Source organism: Corvus moneduloides, chromosome 9 (assembly GCF_009650955.1).
Source record: "Corvus moneduloides isolate bCorMon1 chromosome 9, bCorMon1.pri, whole genome shotgun sequence".
NCBI lineage: Eukaryota > Metazoa > Chordata > Aves > Passeriformes > Corvidae > Corvus > Corvus moneduloides.
The window spans coordinates 9,011,097-9,024,019 of record NC_045484.1 but is presented as its reverse complement, the minus strand read 5'-3'; the positions used below and the strand labels follow the sequence as shown (position 1 = coordinate 9,024,019).

Genomic DNA, 12,923 nt, shown 5'->3' with positions numbered 1-12,923 from the left:
CTGTGTAAAGAGGAAAAAAAGGGGAAAAGACATGAATACCAATCCTGACACCCCACAGGGGCTCCTCAGAGCAGTGGGCAGGCAATTTCAGCAGAATTGCCTCCTGCAACCCCTGCCCCATGTCTTTGGCAGTGAGCACTTACTTGCACACTCAGGATACGTAATCACTCCGTTCAGGCACTGCGCTCTGAATTTCTCCACCTGGGAAGCCTGCTGGTAGCCAGGCTTGCACTCAAAGACAACGGGATCCCCTGAGCGATAGTGAATGCTCGACTGGCTGGATGACTGCAACTGAATATTGTTTGTTTCCATAGCGTTCCTATCCAGGGTACAGCTCTCTGCAAAAAAACACTTCCATTACTTGCCTGTAGATCTCACACTAGACAACTGATGCTCTGTTGGCACCCCCTGAGTGCCTTGAGTGCTCTTTCCCAACTCAGGTGTGCTGGGCCATGACTTCTTGGCACTGCCCCTCCATGCCTGCAGCTGCCAGGAGGCTCTCACATCCTGGCTCCTCCCAGGTGCTCCCCCAGGAAAGGCAAAGCAGAAAAGTGCTGCTTCCCTTCAGCACTAAAAATGCAACAACAGAACAGCGAAGTTGAAGAGAGGATGACTTACTTCCCAGTATGCAGCGTGGGTAGTTCAATGTCCCCTCCACACACTGTACTCTGAGGCTGGGACTATTTCGCTGTTTCAGATATCCTGGTTTACACCGGAATTCAATATAGTCCCCTGATGTGGAATACAGCTTGGTTTTTGCAACCCATTTCAGCTCAATGTTGTTTATGTCCATATCTTCTTCTGATGCTGTACAAGCCACTTGAAAAAGTCAAGAGAAGAGTGTCAACACTTCATACAGACACACCACACGCACCTGTTTTGCCCCTAGGGCCTACAGAAGTTCTTCACATCAAAAAAATGCTTCCAAGTATTTGCTCTGACCCTCTATTACTTGCAACAGAAAAGACATTCGCATCCAAGCTAAATGGAAAAAAAAAGCCCTGGAGAAGCCTTATCACACTGACAGTCAGACAGGGCAAGAATGAAGTGCATGGTGGGGAAGACACCAGGCACCAATGAACTTCCCCATCTACTTTTTGAGATCCTTCCTTCCCTTCTGGCTCAGTACTTCTCTAAATTTTTCTCATCATGGAGGCACCCCTGGCTTTCCCCAGCATTGCCACTCATGCAGAGCCATATTCGTGGCTCACAGCCTGCTGGGCGGAGCCGTGTCCCCAGCTTGGGAGCACTCAGGAGCTCTACACAAGTAATGGAGATCCCCTCACAGAGGCCAGTTCAGCCAGCTCCCCTCCCCGTGGACCTGTTGGCAGCAGCAGGGACTACACAAGCTGACTTTAAGAAGAAGCTCCTTTGGGACAAAAGGAGGACTCACTGCCATTCTGCCCTGCCAGCATTGTGGCCACAGCACAAGTGCTGCTGCACCAGTGCTGCCCTCAGGGTCTGAGAAGAAGACAAGAGGAGTGGTCAGAGCCTTTGGCCACCCAGCACATGCTTCAACCTACCTAGGCAAACTGGGGGGCTTGTCCACTGCCCATTACGACAGGTGATTGTTGCAGATCCTTCCAAGACATAGAAATCTGGGCATTTGTATTCCAGAGTATCACCTTGTTGATATTCTTGCAAGGGGAAGACAAGAAGCTCTCCACTTTGAATAGTTGGAGGTGTGCCACATTTCCCACGTTGTCCTGAAAGAAATTTCCCAGTCAGAGAGGAAGTTTGACTGCAGAAGAGATCTGGTCAGAAATACCACCCACGCTATCGTTGGCACTACTCAGAACCAGAGGAAAGCAGAGAGAAAACCAAACAGCTGGCAGGAGCAAGAGTTTCTCATTTCTCCAATGTTCAGGCTCACAACTGCCAGCTCACACCATTTGAGCACAGTTTAAGTACTTGCAGCTGTCTGCAGGACTTCATCTTGTCCTGCAAAAGGTGTGGCATTTGGCCACTCTTGAGTGAAGCCACCCAGGTCACTCAGCTTGGAACAGAGACCTGAGAAAATGGCCTTGTCCTGAGTGTGCCAGATCCATTGCAGCTGTGCCCAGTGAGGGCACTGAGATGCTAAATGCCAATGAGGCAGCTTCCTGATGCTGTCACTGACAGGAGACTGGATGGGGAGAGGGGGAGAGAGAGAGAGAGAGAGAGAGAGAGAGAATATGAAATTACCTTTGCAAGTTGGCAGCTCTGTCCAGGTCCCATTCTGGCACACTACAGTGGAAGCCCCAGTCATCTTAAAATTTTGCCAGCACTGATACTTTGCACTCTCCCCAGGGATATACCTGGGCTTTTTAATACCATCAATTCTACCACCAGCAATTTCTGGAGGAGGTTCACATCTCACATCTGAAAAGAGACACCGCTGCAGTCACCTTTGCAGTTGTTAAGATGTTTATACAACCATAAGTGAAAGGAATTGGCCATGTTACAATTTCTGTACAGATTTTCTGCCTCAGGTGGGTCACAGGAGTTCACCATGGGGAAAGCAATGAGGTGTGGCAGTGGCAGCAGCTGTCCGGAACTCTCAGGAGGTGGCAGGGTCAATAGGACTTTCTAGAAAAAGCCAGCTGTTTCTGTACTTATGCACAAGAACCACACCACCCTTGTCTCTCCCCAGGCAGTCCTGGCCTTCCTGGAAACCACAGAGGTAGCAGCCAAACTTGATTCCCTGCTGAAGTGCAGAGCTCTGGAGGGCTGGCAGTGCTGGAGGAGCTTGTCAGTCTGTGCTGCTCAGGGCTGGGTAGGCACAGTCAGCTCCAGTGTGCTCACCCTGCAGCCACAGATTGGGACAGGGGACTGGAGCCCAGCTCCTTGTCACAGGAACGACCTTTCCACTTCCATGGCCCTAGCAGATCTTACATGGTTTAGATCTGTGTCTCTGCTGGGGTCTGCATTGGTCAGAGTGGAGCACTGCAGAAGAAAATCTGCTTCTCTGCCCTACTCCTGCTTCCGTTCAGCTTTGAACTAGAGAGAAGCCCTTACATGTCTGTGCACTGAAACTCACTGAAGTGGTGGAGAGTGGGGAAAATACCAACAGCATACAGGAGAATGACAAAGCAGCACATTTTAGGGCCTACTTCTTCAGGAATGTTTTTACTGCTGATAGAAATATTCCCAGTATTTCTAGAACCATCAAGTTAAAGTGCTGTGCAAGGAAGCAATAGCAAGTTCAAATTTGGGGTAGCCAAAGAAAACAGAAGCCAAAAAGGTGAAGTCTTTAGAGAATTTAGGTAGAGAAGCAGCTGCCTCTAGACTAACAGGCAAGGGGAAAGCACAGACTCCTACCTCTGCAAACTGGTGCTTGTGACCATTGACCATTTGAACAAGTAACATAATTTTCACCCGTCATCTGAAAATTGCTTTCACACTGGTAGTGCACTTTGGCCTCGGGCAGATACCTCTGCCTCGGAGCGCCTATAATGCGCGCATTGGGGATTTCAGGCGCGGCTCCACAGCTGGCATCTGGAAAGAGAGGATTGTGTAGTGAGCGATACAAGAATCACACAACACGGCATTCCAGAGCTCCTGGTGAGCAAAAGCACTTTGAGCACATAATTTTCTACAGACAGAAAAAGAATATATGGTTTATTCTGCAATGCCTCAGCACTCAGTATTATGTTTGCCTAAAAAAAGAGAAGTCACAGAGATCAGCCAGGTGTGCTGTACAGCATTGTGTGCTACCAGGCTGGCAGAGTGACATGATTTATTTACTATTTGAAGGTACCTGTCAGCAACTGACATGCTTAGTGATGTGAAAATAAGATCCATTACCCTACAGTTATCTCCTCCTTTGCAGCCAGCATGCATTCTTCCATAAAGTCTGCCTGCTTGATTTCAGCAGAGAGCCAGGATTCAGGTACCAGCTCACAGGAAGATGATTGCTTTGCTGATCTACTCTGCTTGTTGTTTCCCAGAAGCCAGAGAAATAGGTGTTGTAGCAGCCCATTCAAAGCAAGTCACCTGTTGGCTCTATTGGCCTGACTCACCTGCATGTCTGAGTTTAAATTATTTTAATTCACAACATGAAATACTAAGAAGAATCATTGATTACTTAGAAGTAGAACGTGTACCTTCACAGAAAGGTGGTGCTGTCCAGTTTCCTTTTCTGCAGATAATTTCAGGGGAACCAACAATCAGGAACCCTGAACCACACTCGTAGCGAATTGTTTCACCAGGCTCATAAAATTTCTTGTTTCTGCCTTCAAACTGAGCATTGGCAACTTTTGGAACACTTCCACATGGCATTTCTGAAAAGAAAACAGAAATCTGGTGCTTGTGCTACTGTGATGCACATTGAAGAAGTGTACTTTTACCATCAAACAGGTGCTTTAGAGAGCTACTTCTAACATCAGCATAGTCATCTGCTGACAGTGGATTATATAATTTTATAATAAGTTAGTTAATAATTGTATAAAAGATAGCATGCAGAAAATTAAATAAGCCATGCCCCCAAATATACACAGACTTCAGTCATTGAAATATTTCAATTCTGTTTCTAAGCATGCCAGAAAGTTTTCCTAGACACTTTTGTCCCTTGCTACACTGAAGTAATTTCCATCCCTGAGGCACCATAGCAACTTTTAGTCACCAGTGGACTCTGTAGAAAAGAGATCCTTGGATCAGGAGTATATGCCCAGGACTCACCTGGCAGAGATATGAACTGAACAAAGACTGCAAGAATATGAAGGATTATTTAAAAACTAAGTTGCATTCGCAAAGTCAGTTTTGCATCCAATCAGGAGTGTTCTGAAGACATCCATGATGGAAAATAAGATTCCACAGCAAAATATGGAATGGAAAAATTTACTGATCAACCTCCAGTTTAAAGTTCTTTCAATTTCATTTCTAAATACACTTCAAAAAAAGTAATTTTTGATATTACCCAAGCATGAAGGAGCTGCAGTCCATTTTCCCATAGAACAATTTATCTCTGTTGGTCCATCTAACATGTACCCAGAATGAGAAATATACTTAAATCTAGCACCAGGCAAATAAAATGTTTTCCCTTCTCTTTCAATTTTTAAGTTTGGATTTTCCAGCCTGGGAGCATCAGCACATTCTACAGCTTGTGGTGGCAAACATGGTCTTTCTAAAAAACACAGACAACATAGATAAACAATAATGCAAGACAATTAATATTGCAACTGTAACGAAGTAATAAATAATTTACAGAATACAGGATACTATTTAAGGCCCCCAGTAAAAACTGAGACTCTGTTATGCAGCATACTAAGCAAACAAATTAGTCCAGAGCTCTTGAGGGATTACCTGAAAATTGTATATACCATCTCAGATAAGTCTGCATAAATGAAAAGACTGCAGCTGTTTGCACTCTTTTTAGCAACTTATGTTCTACTGCTTTCCAGCAGTTACCTGTTCATGATAATCTTAGGTAAATAACAGCAGCCTCCTGCTCATGATGACCGCAAATGAGTAACATATGAATGTTACTCATGAATGTTACAATAAAATGATGGAAAGAAATTCGCCAGTACTGACCCACACAGTGAGGTGGTGATTGCCATTTCCCGTCTGTACAGGTTATCTCCCTTGTACCAACGAGCTGGAAACCATCGACACATGAAAAAGCTGCTTTACTCCCATTCCTGTAGTTTCTTCCTACTGTTGTCTGCTGAGCACCAGGCACCTGAGGTGGAGGTGGGCACACACTCTCCTCAGCTAAGGACACATATTCATGTTACAATAGAATAAAGAGCAGTTCATCAGAGATTACAACACAAGCAGCCAAAACAACACACGTGGTAGATAATGCCAATAGCTATCTCAAGCTTTCATTAATACTATGATAATTTTGTTCTGCTTCAGAAACACCAGAGCTGCCTTCAGGTGCTCATATGCTTCTAGAGTCATGGAGAAGACAGTCACAGTCATCTACACCAAGCTAAGATGGAGTTTCTTGTAGACCCTCCTTTCCCTTTCACACAGCTGCACACTCTTTTGTGCTTTCCCTGTTCCTCTCTCTGTAATGAACTATTTTAGGAAAACTGAACCAACTTCTGGAGTTCTCGTTTTGTTTGTTCTTCAGACTAAGCTGATGGAGCTAAATGAGAAAGCTAAAAGAAAAGAAAGAAATAGGCTTAAATTTTTCCAGTCCAGGGATGAAGGGGTCTTTCTGCCAAAGGAAAGAAAAAGGGAGAGAATGGGGGAGATCTAGGACAGAGATCTGAGGAGACTTCCAGAGCTTGGTTTCTTGCTTCTAGTTGTTCCAGAAAACTAAGGTAGGGACAGTGATTGCCATACTTCTCCCACTTCCATGCATCATTTCCCACAAGTCTGGTATAACCAAAGTAGGGAATGAGGCAATGGTTGTTTTACAATCACGCTTTCTACAGACAGCATTCTGCTCTGCCATGCATTAAGGCAGCCCTGAAGACATTGACCTCTGCTGTGTGTTACACATGGGCATCATGGTCTAGGTCTATGCTTTTGCACTGGCCAACTCAGCTTTTTTGTCATAGTTTCACTAGGAAGCAATTGGAAAAATGGAGGAAAAAAATGGAATAGAAAAACTTTGAAGGTTTACAGGAAGTAAAGGAACTTTGACTGGAGCTTGAGGTATGTGCTCTCTGATTCGTATCAGGGTAAAGCCCATTTGAAGAACTGAGCTTAAATTTGTCGTTGCATCTTTTCTGACATCAGAAGTGCCAGTGACAACCATTCCAATTATCAGAGTAGAGAGCATTAAGTCTGCTTACTAAAGTAGTGCATCTCTAAACCTAGTTTAGAGTGCTAAACCTAGTGCTCAAATGATAGCCACAACTACCCTTTAGCATACAATCAAAGTAAGTATTTCTATTTCAGCCTAGTGATACAGCAATGCTAAGAAACCTTAATAATGAGCATTTATCATGCCTGTAGCAAAAGAAACGGTGCAAATGTAAAAACGCACCTGTACATGCAATCTCTGGAGTCCATCTGCCAGACACACAAGTTGCCTGTTTAATATTTTCATCAGTTAATGTACACGTATAATGTATAACTTTATGGAACCCAGTTTTCCTTCTTGACACGGGATACTGGCCAGAGTGCACCAGCTCAATGTCCTCTGGAATTACACACTGAGGGGATGCATCTGAAAAAAAATAAAAAGAGCTTGAAAAGTAGATTTAGATCTGATAATATGTACTGATGAAGATGTCATCAGTTGTACAGAAGTTCCATGTGGATATGAGGAAGAACTTTACTGGGTGGGTTCTTGAGCAGGGAGGGTGGATCAGATGACCCACTGTGGACCCTTCCAACCTTACTCATTCTCTGAGAAGGACTAATCTGCATAAAAATAGTTAGTGTGGGATAAGCCTAACATATTGTAGCTATTAATATTACTTTTAATTCCTTTTAATACTTGATTTTAACCACTGTGTAAGTGCCTATTTTGTTCGCTTTACAAAGCTGTAGGTGCAGAGTCTTTCCAGGATGAAAGACATGCTTCCATTTAAAAGGAGTAAATTAAAACCACTTAGTTTTGATGCATGAGACTATAGCATGTCTGGCTACCTTACTGGGATGAAGTCCTTCAAATTTTGTATACAACTATGTTACACTCACATCTGAAATATTATGGAAACAGATTACCAGCACAAATAGGTAAAGGCTTCCATTCTCCATTAAGACATTTTATTTTCATTTCCTCAGTATTGTCAGAGCCTGGTTTGCATCCACAAGTTACTTCATCCCCGTGTGAATACTGGGTCTGGTCTGCCTGATGTAGAACAACATTCGGGATAGAAGAAGGTGATTCACACGGCATTTTGTCTTCTGTTGAAAAGAGCAGAAGTATTCCACAATAATACAGGAATCACATATCAATAGCTGAAAAAACTCAAGTAAAAATAACTGTATTTGCATTTGATGAACCAAACCTACACCCACTAATTGTAGCAACTATATTTCAACACAGCTGGAGTACGTATATCTTTTAGTCAGTTTGGTAAATTGTTCTCCTGTCTTTTCCCCTCAATTTCCAACACCAGCATGATCCACAGGTAGTTTCAGCTGACAGTACTTTCCCAAGCTGTTGGTATATAAACCATAAAGAGTAAGGAAACCTTCAATTAATTCAGGTCACCTGAATCCCTGATTTTGATCAGTCAAAATTATAATTGATCATACACCTACACAATTGTAATATGCCCTTTCAGTTAGAATTATTACAAGAACTGAAACCCATTGTGAACTCTCTTAGAGTACTGCAGAGCTGTCACCTCTCTGTGAGAACTGCAGTTCCTGCTTTGGGCTGGCACTGTTGCAGTGGTAGTGACAGCACAAGTAATGGGCTTATCATGCAGTTTTATCTTACTATTTTATTACTTTGAACACAATGTTACATCTGCAAATACGTAACTTTAATTGAAAATATCTATGATGTAATAGCCTGCAGAGAATTACTGACTTCTCAGAAGTAAGAGTTGTGTAGATTACCAATGCAAGAGGGAGAAGGTGACCACTGTCCATCAACACATTCTATTTCCTTTGATCCAACCAACTTAAATTCGCCATTACATTCATATTGCTTTCTGTCCCCATGCTGATACTGTTCCACAGACCCATCAACAATACTTCCATTGGTAATTTCAGGGGGAGGTCCACAGCCTCTGACATTCCCTGAAATAAAGAGATAAGTCTATGCTCTGAACTCAGTACTTTCACCACAGTTACATGTTAAGTACAACATAAAACAAATTGAATGCATCATTTAAAGTGAAGAAAAATCAGTGGAATGGGTTAAGCAGGTCATTGATTTATGACTTTGTGTGTCTGGATTCTTGCTGGGCTGGAGATCACACACACAGATATGTGTGACCCTGGCTTACTCTTGTCTCTCACTTCCATGCACTGTCAATGCCTGCTCTGAGAAAAGTGGGTGATAAAACCAACCCAGTTCTAAGAGAAAGAAAAGTGTTACAAGAATGGCAACTTCAGTATTCTTAAAAGAAAATCGACAACTCTGCAAGGAATAACCTATGTCCTAAAAATTACCTAGCAAGTGATTGAGATATATATATATATATATATATATATATATATACACATACATACACACACACACTGTATATTAAAGGAATTCACTTTTGATGCAGTGAATGGAACTCCTATTAAGGGACCCTAAAATGTTCATGAGCTAAAGAGCCAAATATATGAAATAGACTTGCTTTTATATGCAAAAGAGAGTGAGCAAAAAGAAGGATGACAGAGTGAAAGTCACCAAGAAAGCTGACTGAGTGGGAAGAAAGGGAGGTCAGGAATATGAGGTCCCTTCATCCTCCCAAGCTTTGTGAAAGCCTATGCACCTCATGAGGGGGCTCAGCACCAGCACAAGAAACTCTTCTCACATGCCAGGAAGTTGTGCTCCAAGTGAAAAAGAATGCTAAGTATAGGGGTACGTATTTTTTCTTCTGCATGAATTTGTTCATCCTACTATATAAGAATTTCACAGGAAAATCCTTCACTGTATTTCTTTTGTTTGGGCTCAGCTCTGTGTCATCTCCAAAACAGTTTTTTTTTCCTTTAATTTCATGTGATCAGAAAAAGAAGAGCACAGGGTGCAATATCTGATGGGTATCAATATCAGGCAATGGCAAAACTTAGCACATTTGGGATATAGTAAGAGAGGACACTACTCAAATTACTCATTGTCATACTGCACATTATTTACGCAGTTTTGAACAATAAAAATTTTTCAAACATTAAAGTCAATACCCTGATTAATATATTTTGTGCAAGCCATTTACCAGCTCAGTCTGAGTTACTGCAGAAGAATTACCTTTACACAGTGGTGGTGGTGGAAACCACCCAAAGTGGTAGCATTGAGTAGAGGCAGGTCCCACCCTGATGTACTTTTTTGCACAGGTAAATTTCACAACAGCTCCACTGCGGTATTTATCTTCCTTGGGAGAGAAATCTCTATGGCGCTGTGGTGGCAGTGCACATTCTATTTCTGCAGAAAAAATATTTTAACATATAGTGTACAACCTACAGGAAGTATGAAATGCTACTGGTTAGAACAAAACCAAAGGAAGTCTTAAAGGAAAAAGGTTCACAGAGTGTATACAGAGAGTCACACTGATTAACAAACACAAAAATATTCACCACGACACTCAGGTGCTGGACTCCATTCTCCATTTTTGTCACACATTGTGGTATCAGTTGGCATGCTATTTGTAGTTTTATATCCCTCCAAACATGAATACTCAATTGTATCTTCAGGCATGAACACAGTTTTATTTGTGTGATGAATCAAAATGTCCTCTTGTGCTTTACATGATTCTGTAGAATAAAACAAAGTTAGTGCATTTAGTTATCCAGAAACACTGCCCTTTGGAAGCAACATCCCAGTAGGTATACTGGAAACATCAATAATTCTGCATTGCCATAATATTATTGTAGAATATGCAGCATATTCACATATTATCTATTGCATTAATCTTCCGAAATGTGTCTAGAAGTAATTAGCATAAATATTTCTTCCTTAGATTAAATTATTTCCTTTTGCTACATATTATTATCATTATCATCATTATTCTTAATTTTGGTGTCACAGCAAATGGTTTGTTCTGCTGTTCCCATGGTCAGTTGTGAGTGGGTCAGAAAAAAGCCACAAAATCCTATGTAAAGGCAGTCTAAAATAAAAGGACAAGATAAAGTAGCAGCTAAAGTTGGTCAATATTATGACCAATATTTAACAATGGAAGATTAAGACTCTCACTGTACTACACCTGTGTTCAAGAGAGGAAGGAATTTTGAAATAATGAATCCTATTTGTCTCTAGTTTGGTCACATTTAAATAAAGTTCTTGGCAGAATGCCTCAGTTCACTGATGTTGCTTCATAAATTGGGAGTAAATTTGGACAAATGTACATTTTGTCAGGTAAGAACCACTGAAGAGGTCAGTGATCACCATTTAGTCAGTGCTAAAGAGATCCAAAAAGATCCTTTATGTTTTCTCTCTGTTTCTTGGAGCCTGAGAAAAGTTAATCTGTGGAGGATCAGCCCTCTGAGTCTCCCTCTGCCCAGCAAGAAACCTCTACAAATCAAGGTGACAAACCTCTGAGTCCATAGGACACCATGTCTGCACTGGTGGCAATGACAGGGAGCTCTGAAACCTTTAGATACTCACTGATGCACTTCGGAGGTGGAGTCCAGCCACTCTCTTGGCACTGTGCGTGTCCTGTATCTTGTCCTTCTGGAGTCACAAAGCCAGCACGACACCTATATGAGGCCTTCTCTTTCAAATGGAATGTTGTCCTGCCTGAGTTCCAAAAGCCATTCTCAAAAATGATAGTCTGGCATTTTTCTGAAAGAGACAATATTTCTTCCAAGTAAAGCACTGCTAAACTACGTGCATATAAATCACAGCAGAAGAATAACAATAGAAGCAGCAGCTGGATTTAGAAAATTTTTTTAATACATGGTCAATTGAATACATTGTTAATACATTAATTCTTAACATGTTGTTTAAATGGATGGAAGTCTTGGTTGGATGTTTCAGTCTCATATTCTGAGAGAACTTCTGTAGTATGTTAAATTCTTTGCTGCTAAATCATTCTGTGAAGGAGTCTTCATTTTCAGAAATTATCACTACAACAAATAGTTTTAGATAGAAACCTCACCAAAATACAAGCACACTCACTTTTACGGATACATCTCGGAGCGGGTTCCCAGCCATTCCTTGTGCACGTGACTTTTTCATGCTCAGCTTGGTAGTCATTGTAGCAACCATAACTGACTCTTTCACCTTCCTTGTAAAATTCGTACCAGTTGCGGCGTGGGAAATAACCATTTTCCAGCCCTCTGATGGAACATTTTTCTAAAGAAGGAAGGAAAGTACATTTAACCACAGAAATTTCTACAGCAAGAACTGAGGGAGATTAATCCTTAGGAAGGCAGTTACTAACAAACAGGCCTCCAAGCACCTTTCTGTAGCCTTGTATCGCAAAAAGACACTCATGTGCAAATTTGAATGAAAGCATGTTTTGTTTTGGTGCCTTGTGATTAATGGACCACAGGAACAGAAGTGGAAGTCACTACATAAAGTGATATGAGGTGCCCTAGTAACCAAAAATCTCTTACCTATTGTTCACAAGCAAGCTTGGCTCACTTCAGTGCTTTTTACATCAGTTTGGTCTGGTATGTCTCTAAAATGTTGATGTATGTCCAGAGTGAATTCCGGCATTTGCCTCCTGGAGATTTTATCATCTCTGTGGAAGTGTATCAGCCTCTCAAACCAGCTCTAGAGATTTCAGCAATAGCTAAGCATGCTGGCTCTAAGGCTTCCTGTCCCCAAGAGCCCAGACATAAGGCAGATGGCTGAAGGAATGTTATATTGTATTACCTGAGTGCCTGCTCCTTTCCTCCAGGCAGGGCTCCATTCATTTCCTGCACTGAGCACCACTCCACTGAGGGCAACAAGGAAAGAGCAACCTTTTCTAATCCACTTTTGTGCCCTGCTTGTTGTGCTGTGACTGAAGATGTCTGAGAGAAGGCCTCATCTCGCTGCTTTAGATTAATTTTAAGTCTAATTCATTCTAAATCTGAGTCAGCCTATCCGATTCTCTTGCTGATACCATGATCCATTTCAGCTTATTGCAAAAGTGTGACACCTTTTCAGCTCTAAAAGTTTTCCAAAGGGACTAGGCAATGGTTCTCAGAGAGGATGAAGACTAAGTGCCAAAGTGCCTAACCCACAGAAGGGAGAATATATTTACATAGAGTAGAAACTCTGTGTGTGCAGATGGAAGTATATGCTTGCATGTTACCCAGAAGCCAGAGAAGAGGAAGGTTTCCTATATATTTCTTACTTTAATGAATATTTTCAGGAGTAAACAATCTTCAAAATGCAAAAGCATCATTTCAGCCTGACTCATTTCAGAGTGTCCCCAACTGACAGT

At 41.9% G+C, this 12,923-nt stretch overlaps 1 protein-coding gene across 3 annotated transcripts in view; it reads right to left on the bottom strand.

Annotated features, from left to right (window-relative positions):
- Positions 1-12,923, bottom strand: part of CFH (complement factor H) — a 29,432-nt gene that overhangs the window by 1,823 nt on the left and 14,686 nt on the right. The window contains exons 9-23 of one of the 3 annotated variants that reach the window (XM_032117360.1): positions 11,666-11,842; positions 11,153-11,329; positions 10,126-10,302; positions 9,800-9,973; positions 8,458-8,640; positions 7,612-7,794; positions 6,926-7,108; positions 5,515-5,694; positions 4,898-5,104; positions 4,086-4,262; positions 3,301-3,477; positions 2,185-2,361; positions 1,524-1,706; positions 619-819; positions 144-338 (exon numbers count right to left, since the gene is read on the bottom strand). In XM_032117360.1, the coding sequence (XP_031973251.1) occupies positions 144-338; positions 619-819; positions 1,524-1,706; positions 2,185-2,361; positions 3,301-3,477; positions 4,086-4,262; positions 4,898-5,104; positions 5,515-5,694; positions 6,926-7,108; positions 7,612-7,794; positions 8,458-8,640; positions 9,800-9,973; positions 10,126-10,302; positions 11,153-11,329; positions 11,666-11,842 (2,751 nt within the window). The remainder of the gene's footprint in view (positions 1-143; positions 339-618; positions 820-1,523; positions 1,707-2,184; positions 2,362-3,300; positions 3,478-4,085; positions 4,263-4,897; positions 5,105-5,514; positions 5,695-6,925; positions 7,109-7,611; positions 7,795-8,457; positions 8,641-9,799; positions 9,974-10,125; positions 10,303-11,152; positions 11,330-11,665; positions 11,843-12,923) is intronic. The other 2 variants (XM_032117361.1, XM_032117362.1) reach the window with 2 other exon arrangements.